At 50.2% G+C, this 11,247-nt stretch overlaps 1 protein-coding gene across 1 annotated transcript in view; it reads left to right on the forward strand.

The window, feature by feature from the left end:
- TTLL11 (tubulin tyrosine ligase like 11) overlaps window positions 1–11,247 on the forward strand; it is a gene marked incomplete at both ends in the record, with an annotated part of 246,200 nt that overhangs the window by 205,755 nt on the left and 29,198 nt on the right. The window contains 1 exon segment of the mRNA XM_080708899.1: window positions 1,782–2,027. Coding sequence (XP_080565025.1) covers window positions 1,782–2,027 — 246 coding nt within the window.

Genomic DNA, 11,247 nt, shown 5'->3' on the forward strand with positions numbered 1-11,247 from the left:
GGAGGAAAAGACCCCTGGGCAGGGCTGCCAAGCCACGTGTTTCTCCGCTGAACCTCTTTTTCGTTTAAAAGGGCTTTCAGGGTACAAAGCATTATAACTTTGATATTTTCTTTGGGGCCCACATTGCTATTAAAAGCAGACTTCTCCAATTCAATGAATTCAATGAAACGTCCCCCAAGCACTGGAGACATGCCAGGGCTTATAGAAATTAGAGTTGAATGAGAGGGGGCCCTGTGCTTCAAAGGGCTCACCTTTGAAAGGCTGGCCCAGAAACCCATGCTGCGCGGGTGTCAAGGGAAGAGGGAAGCGGGCCAGGGAGCGGGAGAGGCACGGGGATGGCACAGGTGTGGTCCAGGAGACACCTTAGTGATGGTTCAAAGTGGGACAGGACTGTGCCCGGTAGCCAAGGCCAGGGGGAACAGGCACGGAGACACCAAGGTGGGCTGCCGGGCACTGATGCCGGGGCGCTGGGCACGAGGCTTGTTCACAGAGAGGTGCTGAGCTCAGTGCCCTGAGACGTAGCTCTAGGTTTCCAGGATCCGCTCATCCCCAGGCAGTAGTTACTGAGTATGCCCTATGTGCTGAGGGTCCTGTCGCAGTAATGTCCCAGCAGGGGAGAGAGGGTCTCCCCAGCCCCAGCTCTGGGCAGGATAGGAGCCCAGGAAGGGACTGAGATGCTGTGCAGAGAGAGGTGTCGAGTGAGGGAGGGAGCTGGTGCAGGCCAGCTCCTCCTGGCCAAGGGCGGCCAGGTGGAGGGGCAGGTCCAAGGCCTGGCAGGGAAGAGTGCTGACCAGGCAGGGATAGAACAAGGAGGCTGGAGGAGAACCAGGGAGGGCCCTGAATGCCAGGATGAGGAGCACAGACTCTGGAGTCCTAACAAGTGTTAGCAAAAAAGTGGCCTGACCAGGTGTGCTTGCTTTAAAGGAGGCCGGCTAGGGTACGGGTGTGGAGGAGGACGGAGGGATGGGAGGAGCTGGGGCTGGGGGGGCTGTGCTCAGTCCCGGTGGGGCGGAGCAGGAGTCGGTAGAACTGTCTGCGGAGGCAGGGGAGAGGGGGAGTTGGCATTTACTCTGATTTTTTTCTGGCCGGGTAACTGGCAAGAGGGAAGCGACAGTCAAGGACAGGGGGAGGGGACACAGATTTGGAGTGAGACTCAGTTCTGCAGGTGAGAAGAGCATTCTGAGCTAGAGGTGGCTGTCTGAGAGCCATTAGCTGCTAATTTCCTTGACTAGCTGAAGAATTTCCGGATAAAATATGCAGACGAAGGAATCACGACACCATGCTCATTTTTTTTTTTTTTTTTTTTTTTGGTATGAGTTCCAAAGACAAAAACAGTTAAGCCAGAAAATGTAATTGTTCTATTCCTAGGACTGGGTAACTGGTGCACCCTTGCAAATCGTTCATTGAGCCGTGCCCGTGGCTTCGCGCCAGGCCTCAATGAGATTTTTATATTTCTTAATTATTCAATTACCACCCATAAGTAGGAGTTTGAAATCAAACCCAGACGACTCCATAATGGAATCTTCTCTTGAAGCGTGAGTACGATAAAGGGAGTTGCCCATGTTAGAAAGGCAGACTGGAGAGTGGAGGAGGCGTAGTCTCCAGTCCTGACGCCGCCCTGGGCTCACGGGAGCCCGGGCAGGTCGCTTCTCAGAGGCCAGTTTTCTGCTCTGTAGAGTAAAACGCGTGACAGTGCCCACCCCCAGAGGTTGCTGTGAGTCCACAGAAAAGGAGACCACGCCAAGCAGCGCGCGGTATCATTACTTCCTGGCGTATTTCAGGTCTCAGCAGCTGGAGAAACCACTAGCGGGGAAGGAGGAGCCGCTGGACGGCGAGCAGAATGGCGTCCGGGATACCAGTCCCGAAGCCCGGCTGCCCTCCATCTGCCTCAAGCAGGTGTTCCCCAAGTATGCGAAGCAGTTCAACTACCTGCGCCTGGTGGACAGGATGGCCAACCTGTTTATCCGCTTCCTGGGAATCAAGGGGACCATGAAGTTGGGACCGACCGGCTTTCGGACGTTCATAAGGTCAGTGAGACCAGCCTCCCCCGCCCCACCCATGGGCTTCGGGCAGGGTGGGATCCAGTCCCACACCGGGCTGTTTGAATCTCCTGACTGCTCCTGGGAGACCGTGGAGAGGGGTTGGTACCCAGCTTGAGGTTGGATTGACCTAGAGGTGGGCATTGGGCCTGGCACATAGTAGTCTCTTGTGTGTTAAGTGAATTCGTGAGTGTAATGGCGGTGACTGCATTCACAACCTTAGGTTCATGGTTAAAAAACAATCATGTTCAATCGTGCTGGACTGGTTTCCATTGCTGCAACAGAATGCCTGAAGCGGACAACTTTATAAAGAAGAGATTTTGGTTAGCTCACAGTGTAAGAGTCCAAGATCAGGCCCCATTGCTTTGATGCTCATGGTAAAGGCTTAATGGCTGATGGTGTCACTGTGAGGGCCTGTGTAGGAAGAAGAGGTCAAATCCAGACAGGAAGCCAGAGAGCAAGTTAGGAGTTGGATTCATTCTGTGTGTGTGTGTGTGTGTGTGTGTGTGTGTGTGTGTGTCAATGTGTATGTGTTACTGGGGATTGAATCTAGGAACATTCTATCTCTGAGCTATACCCCAGCCCCTTTTTAATTTTATTTATTTTTTTAATTTTTATTTTAGTACTAGGAATTGAACCCAGGGGCATTCTACATCTGAGCTACACCCCTTAAGTCTTATTTTTATTTTAAAACAAGTTCTCACTAAGTTTATGAGAGTATCACTGACTTGCTGAGGCTATCCTGGAACCTGAAATCCTCTGTCTCAACCTCCCAAGTACTCGGAGAACAGGCATGCACCACCACATCCCGCTGGGCTCAGTCTTCTGACCACTCAGAGTTCCTGGAGAACTGCCTTAGTTCCTTCCAAGGCCATGCCCCCGGTGACCTAAGGACCTCCCCTCATTAGGCTCCACCTCTTAAAGTTACCACCATCTCAACACCCACACTGAGGACCACGCCTCCAACACATGAATCCTTGTGGGAGACACTCAAACCTCGTCCCAGCCAGAGCAGCGGCCTTGAGCCAGGTCCTTAGGCCCGTTAACTCTTGCCCCTGGGAGTCAGGCCAGCCTTGTGCTTCTTCTTCTGGGGTCCTACCGGCGGTGCAGGGCTGTGGGCCGAGCACTGAGGAAGCCACAGCACAGCCACAAGGCCCATCATTCCAAAGCGTCAATTTCAGGAGGAGTCAAGTAATTCAGCTGATAAATAATTTAATCCATTTGTTCTAGTATAAAAATAACATGGTTATATTATGGAGCATAATGCAACATTTGCATAAATTTTAAAGATAAAACGCACGATAACAGAGAAGTCATACTTTTTCCTGCAACCTGCAAAGGTAGCAACTGCCTGTCAGCTTCCGATGATTGCTGGCCATTTGCCTCTACGCAGGGGCATTGGTGGGAAGTCTAGTAGCACTCACTGTCTGTAACCCAAGGGCACGTTCAGGACCACGCCTGAAGCGCAAGGACTTTCTTCTATAAAGTGAGGGGGCAAAGCCACCTGTGCCCTGGGATGGTGTACATGTAAGAGGAACTCAGACTGCACGAAGCACCCGGCATGTGTACATGATCAGTACATGCCAGTTTCCTTCCACGACGTTCACAATATTTCATGCAATTTCACACACACACACACACACACACACACACACACACACACACACACACACACCCCGCACGAGGTCCTGCTCAGTACCTGGCACAAAGTAGGTTTCCATGAATCATGAGCCAAGCACACGACTCTAGATCCCTCCAACAAATGGGACTGAGCCAGGTGTAGTGGTGTACACCCGTAATCCTAGTGCTGGGGGGCTGGGGAAGGAGGATGTCAGGTTGGAGGACAGCCTCAGAAACTTAACGAGGATCTCAGCAACTTAGTAAGACCCTGCTTGGGAATAAAATTAAAAGAAGGGCTAGGCATATAGCTTGGTGATAATATACACCTGGGTTCAATCCCCAATAGCAAAAAAAATAATTCCAGTCTCTAGCCAGGTGCAATGGTACAGGCCGAGCATCCCAGCGACTCTGGAGCTGAGGCAGGAGGACTGCGAGTTCAAGGTCAGCCTGGGCAACTTAGTGAGATGGTTTCAGAATAAAAAATAAAATAAAAAGGACTGCAGGTGTAGCTCAGTGGTAGAATGCCCTGGGTTCAATCTCCAGTTACACACACACACACACACACACACACATACACACACACACCAAATGCAAATAGGCTGCCGCCGGGGCTCCCCCGTTAGCGGTAACGGCGGCATATAAGCATATACACCTCCAAAGTTCCTGCCACCCCTCGGAGTCGCTGCTGTTTCCCATCTTTGGTCTCAATATTTCTACCTCACGCATCAAAGTCACACTTTTCACAGTTTTATTCACTGAAGCAAATAATTAGAAGTCTTGAGTCAGAAACCATTTTGTGGAAGCCTTTCTCCAAATAAAGCTTATGAATTCTAACTTTTAGTTTATGAATTCTAACTGGAATTCTAAGCACGGTAAACAGAAGTTCTGGCAGAGATTGTGGCCGTTTTAGACAGCCTGAAGTCGTACTTGCAGAGTCATTTTCTTTTCCCCTTTGGTGCTATGGGGAATTGAGCCCAGGGGCGTTCTACCTCTGAGCTACAACCCCAGCCATTTTTTACTTTTTATTTGAAATAAGGTCTCACTAAGTTGTGAGAGTCTTACTATGTTGCTGAAGCTGGCCTCAAACCTGCGATCCTCCTGTCTCAGCCTCCCAAGGACTGGGATTACCAGTGCAGGGTGATTTTGGTGTTTCAGGGATGGGAAAAGGTCAGAGGAGGAAAAGCCCCAGGGTCTGGCAGGCCGGGCGCTGGGACCAAGCCTGTTTAGCTGCTTTGGGGAGCCTTTGTTTCCCCTGGGCCTCAGTTCCCTCCTCAGCAAAGTAGGGGCCGTCATTCCGGCCTCTGCGTTGCTGTGGGGTCAGGATGTCACATTTCAAGCAGCACCTGGTCCCGTGGGCGTTCAGGGGCCTCTTGGTGAGTGGAAGGTGAGATTGGTATTTTCAGTAGGCAGAGAGTATTTTCAGGAAAGTCAACTGGCACGTGTACTTATTTGCCCTGAAACATCGCCTAACATGATCCAGCCCAGCTCACCGAGGAGCTGCGTTTGACTTTCAGTAACAGGCGCCCGTCTACAAATGGCGTAAATAGTCATTTTCTCTCATGCCACAGGAAGTTCGGCAATGGGGGGCTCTGGGTTGGTTAATGATCCCGCCACGTGATCAAGCTTTCGTTTTCTGCTCATCTATCCTAAGCAGGTGCTTTCAGCCGTAGGGTTGCTTTATGGTCACGGGATGGCTGCTCAAAACCCAGGCATCACGGTGAAGTTCCTGGCAGGTGGAAGGATGCAGGGAGGAAGAGCAGAGTTCTCCACCAGATGAACTAGACCCCTTTCAAAGGTTTCCCGGAAGCTATATCCAATGATTGCCACTTCCATCCTATTGGTCATCACATAGGGAGCTAGAAATAGGCTTTTTCCCTAACCGCACATCCTACTAGGTACGATAGGCAGTCTCTGCCCCTTTGTGATTCCTGGGCCTTGCGAGGGCACTCGAGGGGTGCTAGGGAGGGCCCAGAGACCCAGAAGGGCCACGAGGCTGAGCAAGCTGGGGCACATCGCTGGTTCAGGCCTTCTGGAGCAAAGGCAGGAACTTTCTAGGCCCATCGCACGAAGTCTCAATTCAAGACCAGAGAGAATAAAGGGATCGCTTGGCTTCCCATAGAGCCCTGGCCCTGTGAGATCTGCTCTGTTCCCACCGCTTCCCGAGCACCTGAAAGCCACTGGTCATTCAGAGTTAAAGAATGGAGCCTGCCGGCCCCCGGGGAGTAACAGTCTAACAGAGGCACACAAGGAAGAAAAGTTGAGTGCAGTCCTGGGCAGGCAGGGTCGGGGCCCGGCTGTGAGCGGAGTGCTGAAACGAGATCAAGGGGCCCTCTTCTCCCTGCGGAGCCCCAGCTGGCCCAGGGAGGCAGGATGTGGACTGCTCTGAGCAGGAATTTGCCAGGCAGGAAGGGAGAGCCTGAAAGAGCACTGCCCGTGTCCCGTGGGTCTACGCCATCATCCCGGCTCACATGGTCACAAGGGCACTGTTGTGGAGGCACGTGGGGACCAAAGCCCGACACGCGCATGCTGGAAGATACAGCCAGCCACAAAAATCACGTTTTCAGTTGCCCCCCGGGGCAGGGAGGCAGAAACTAGCACAGTGGGCTGGTAGGAAGGGGCGGGAGGGTGAACCCATCTAAAGGAAGGGCTGCTGCCCACTTACTGGTACCAGAATGTCGGGTTTTTCAAAAGAAGCCTGGCTTGGTAGCACACACCCCTAATCACAGGCCTTGAGAGACCGAGACAGGAGGATTGTGGGTTCAAGGCCAGCCTCAGAAACTTAGTGGGACACTGTTTTGAAATAAAAATAACAAGAAGGAGCCGGGCGTGGTGGCGCACGCTTGTAATCCCAGCATCTGGGAGGCCCAGACCAGAGATCGCGGTTCACGGACAGCCTCAGCTACTTAGTGAGGCTCTCCGCAACTCAGTGAGACCCTGTTTCAAAAATAAAGAATAAAAAATAGGGCAGAAGGTGTAGCTCGGAGGTCAGATGTCCCTAGGTTCCATCCTCAAACCCACACACACACACAAAAAAAAAACCTCAATAGGTGTGTGTAAAGGTTAAAGTTGACAATAAAATTATTTTAAGCACTGTGGGCTCAGTCATGGAGGCCATCGGCAGGTGACTTCCCGCATCGCCAAGGAGGTGGCTGTTAAGAGGACACCTACAGTTGTACACAGCCTTGAAGAGGAAACAGAACCAAGCCAGGTCCTAGGCAAAGCAGATCCCTAGCCAAAATCCCGCTCTTGGACTGGCCCTGGGTAATGTCAGAACACCACTACAGACCTGCCTCTGTGAAAGGCTTTCTGATTTCCCATCCCTTTGTTCGTTCTCGGTAATTGAGGGCATTTGCATGAGAAACCATTTTGGGGGATGTGCAAGATTATTAGGTCCTGCAGCCTCCGCCATTCCCAATCTGTGACCAAGGCTGTTCAGGAGCCCTGGTGGACTGAGAAGGGCTTCAGGTGGGAGGATCAGCCGAACAGATGACTCAGCCAGCCCCCCCGCCCCCGCCAGTGACTGCAATCAAGGACTTAGGAAGGAACACAGAGAACAACACACAACCACAAAATGACGCACAACCACAAAATGACGCACAACCACAATACGACACACAAACCACAGAACGATGCACGGCCGCTAATGGTGCGCACGCTTGTAATCCCAGTACTTAGAGGCTGAGGCAGGAGGATTGCAGGTTTGAGGTCAGGCTCAGCGAGACACTGTTTCAAAATATAAAATAAAGGTCAGCCTCAGCAACTTAGCGAGACACTGATTTGAAATAAAAATAATGAGAAACCTGGGAGTGTACACTAGAAGTAGAATGCCCCTCGGTTCAATCCTCAGTAACGAAAGAGGAATAAAGGTGCGTGGGCCTGGTGGTGGGCGTGGTGGTGCCTGCCTGTAATCCCAGTACTTGGGAGGCTGAGGCAGGAGGATCGCAGTTTCGAGGCCAGCCTTAGCAATTTAGCAAGGCTCTCAGCAATCTAGCAAGACCCTGTTTCAAACCAAAACAAAACAAAAAAAGACCGAGGGCGTAAATTGGCCCCTGGGCTCAATCCTTAGTACCAAAACCAAAAATAAAATGTACCAAGTAATCCCAACAGCAATATCACGGTAAAGCACGGTCTGCCACGTTTTCAGATTTATCTGGGCACCTCCAGTCTTGCCAGCTAGGATGAAGAGCACGCATTTGTTCTTGCTAACAAGCCTTTCTCTCTGCTTTCTACTCTGATTTAAATTTTGCTTCATTATGAATTAGCAATATTGGGGCCATATGTTAGATTGAACCAAGTGCCCTTCTCAGAAGCACTTGAAAAAGACATATTTACCGGTGAGGCGCGCGCCCGTCGCGGTTCGCACACAAATGGCTGAGGCTGAGCTTGGCTTCCATCTGCGCTACCCACTCTCTCTCCAGGCTCCTCGAAGAGGACGCGAGGGGAAGAGATAATAAACAAGTCCGGCTAAATTTATTTTCAGTGTCCATCTCTCATAACGTGCTGCACAGATCAGCAGTTTTCCGAGTGAATTATGCTAATCTCAGCCTGGCCGTAGCCTATTTTTTCTTTTTTCGCCAAGAAACGAGAAATGACGAGCCGTCGTTCTCTTGTCTAGACCTCAGTCTACCTCACCAGCTCCCCGTGTCACTTCCTCGGGAGACGCTTCACAGTAGCGCCTATTGCGTGCCATAAGCGCCTCCTTTTTCTTTCTTGGTTTCTGAAATGTATTTTATCGTCACTGCTGGGGTGTGGGAGCTCCTCTTTCTCTGGGAAATAGAATTGATGCAATCGCTTCTCCGGCCTGACAGCCTTCTCTGTGGGTAATTCATTTCGCTCCTCCCCTGCCCCGGGACCACCGATCTGGGGGGCAGTGATGGAATTCACAGAGGCCATTCTTTGCCAAACGTATCCCTGAATCGGAAACTGACATCCGTTTGCTGATGCTGTGTTTTCTGTGACGACAGCCAGGGCACTCGACTGTTTGCCCAAACCGGGTTTATTCCTGGGACCTCTAGCAGCCCCTGCACCCCAAGCCCTCTCTTCCCACAAGACTGCTCTGCTGTGAAATCCCTGCTCAGCCCCCGCATCCTCTGGTCCTGAGTCTCTCTTTGAATTAGAGGATGTTTTTTTTTTCTTTCCCTTCTCCCTTTCCACTCCCTTTTATCATAAGGAGATATTAATCTGCTTCATGATAGGCAGCTATTATAGTGGGTTTTATTCTCCGAGAGGGTTAGAATGTTCTAGAATTGAACTGGGAGGGGCCTTGCTTCTCTCTAGGTAATTACGTCCTCAGTGACCTTGAAAACCCCCCTTTCCAGCACCAGCGTGGGATTCGGTGCCTGGGAGATCCACGCCCTTTAAGAATGTGTACATTTCAAACCAGAGTTGTCTCATTCTTCCACTGCCCACTTGTTTACATATGTGTTTTTGTCTTTGTTTTTTTTTTAAATAAATATTGATCATTTGTTAGCTTTTACCTTCTAGAAATCTCTCCGGGGGGGGGGGGGGAGCCAAGCATCTTTTATGCACAGAAAGGGATGAACATAAAAGAAATTCTATAAATAGGATTTTATGGAGTGGAAAAAAGTTGGTTCCTAAATTTCCCATGAGATGTCAGCAGTTGTTAAGAGGAGATGGGGATGATAATTTCAAATCTTTCTGTACTCGGGCTCCTAATGGATGATTTGTGATGCTCTCCCATCATATGCACCCAGATCCCTTTGGCTCCAAAAAGAAAAATGAAAATCAAAAATACAAACCCAATAAATTATTTCTTCAAACTGGTTCTACATCATAGAGGAAGGGTGCCAATTATCATCTACAACTTCCCGTCTATGCCAGGCCCTGAGCTGGTCCTTAAAGTGACCACACGTGGCCATATTCCCACGCTGTAAATGAGGAGAGCTTCCATGTCGTGCTTGGGGTCATCAGCACAACCATTCAAACTCATGTGTATTTGACTCTCAAGTCTGTGCTTTCCAAGTTCATTTCTCATCTGTCTTTCCTGGGAATTTACCTAGCTTCTCACATTACCATATTTCTTAGTTCTTCCACTGAATAATGCATTCTTGCACCCAGGAGTCATTTGAAGAACTGTGTCTCAGGGCAGAAGAGGGCACAGTATTCGATGATTAGGAGCTTCTCGGCTTTCATGTTTTTGCCCCAGACTCTGAGATCACATAAGCCATAGGAAAGTAAGATCCAAGACCCGTTCAGCTCTTGACCCCCCCACCCCTCAATACTAAAGATTCTGATTGAGTGGATGAGTAGTTAAAATAAGATTCTGATGGAGTGGATAAGTGGTTAAAATCACCATTCCAAAGTCTAGACATCTTACCCTGAGAGTCATTTCCTGTTTAGGTCCACTGTCTGATAACCACAGGGGCGAACCTGTCTCCACGGGCCCTGAATTGTTTTTTCCCCTGGCCTTCTGTCCCAAAACTTCCACAAAGATAGGATCTAGAGGTTCCAGCCCTCCTGGTCCCTGCCCTGAGACTTTGTGTCTTGAGTTTGGGATTCTTCCCGTGACACTGGGCTGTGCCGTTTCTCCACGGTCTTCTCTATCCTCTAAGAGAAGACAGGATCTCAGTGGGGTGATCATAGGCAAATCCTATCCCTTATCCTGTGCCTCGGTTTATTCTCTGTGGAAACAGGATTCGGACTACCTCGTAGAGCAGTTATAAAGATCCCAAGAGCTCACGAGCAGGAAAAAACCTGGCATACAGATGGCGCCCAAGAAATGTCTATAGAACCAAAATTGTTCTCAAGCACTTCCTGTCTGCCACGGCGAGCATGGTCCTTGTCCTGCATCCTGGCAGCAGATGTGTAATCAACAACATCACTTTTGCGGGCATCGCTAGGGACTATGAGCTACCTTGGACAGGGGATAAATGGTGAATTCTCCTTGGTAAATTACGGCTCCTGCTAAAGGTTTGACACTTCTATTTTCTCCCTGTCAGAAAAAAAATAACTATATAGCAGTGGTCAGTTCGGTTTCCCTTTTTATACTCCATTAACCCGCAGAGCAAGCCAGGCAGCACTCCCATCCTGCAAGGGAACAAGGAATCCAGAGGACACTGATATGCTAATTAGAAAAGACCTGGGGCCCTTTCCTAATGATGCTTTGGAAATTAGCAAGGCGACGCATTAGGATACCTAGGGAGAGAATGGAGAACTGTCCCCAGCACAACTCAATAGAGATAGCCATCTCGGTGACAGGCGATGTGAAAAGCTTCGAGTCCTCTGACATGTTGTTACTGGTTCTCAATACCTGAGCTGATGTGCTTTGAAGTCTGCCAGGGTGACTTGCGATTGAAATATGGTGTGGGAGGGAGAAGGATGTGAATTTGATGTCCTGGGAAATGCGGAGGGGCCAGGAGACAGGAAAGGAGGAAGGGGACAAGCAAGTGTCCCGGTCTCATCCAGGACACACTGTGCACACTCCCGGCCACTGTGGTCAGGGAGCTCGTGGGCTTAGAGAGGGACCTCTCGGTGCTGATGCTGCTTGCCAATCAATGCCTCACCTGTCTGCTTCCTACGGGAGCCGTTCCCATAGGAGATGATGACAAATGGGAAATCAAAGAAGCAC

Source organism: Muscardinus avellanarius (assembly GCF_963383645.1).
Source record: "Muscardinus avellanarius genome assembly, chromosome: 13".
NCBI lineage: Eukaryota > Metazoa > Chordata > Mammalia > Rodentia > Gliridae > Muscardinus > Muscardinus avellanarius.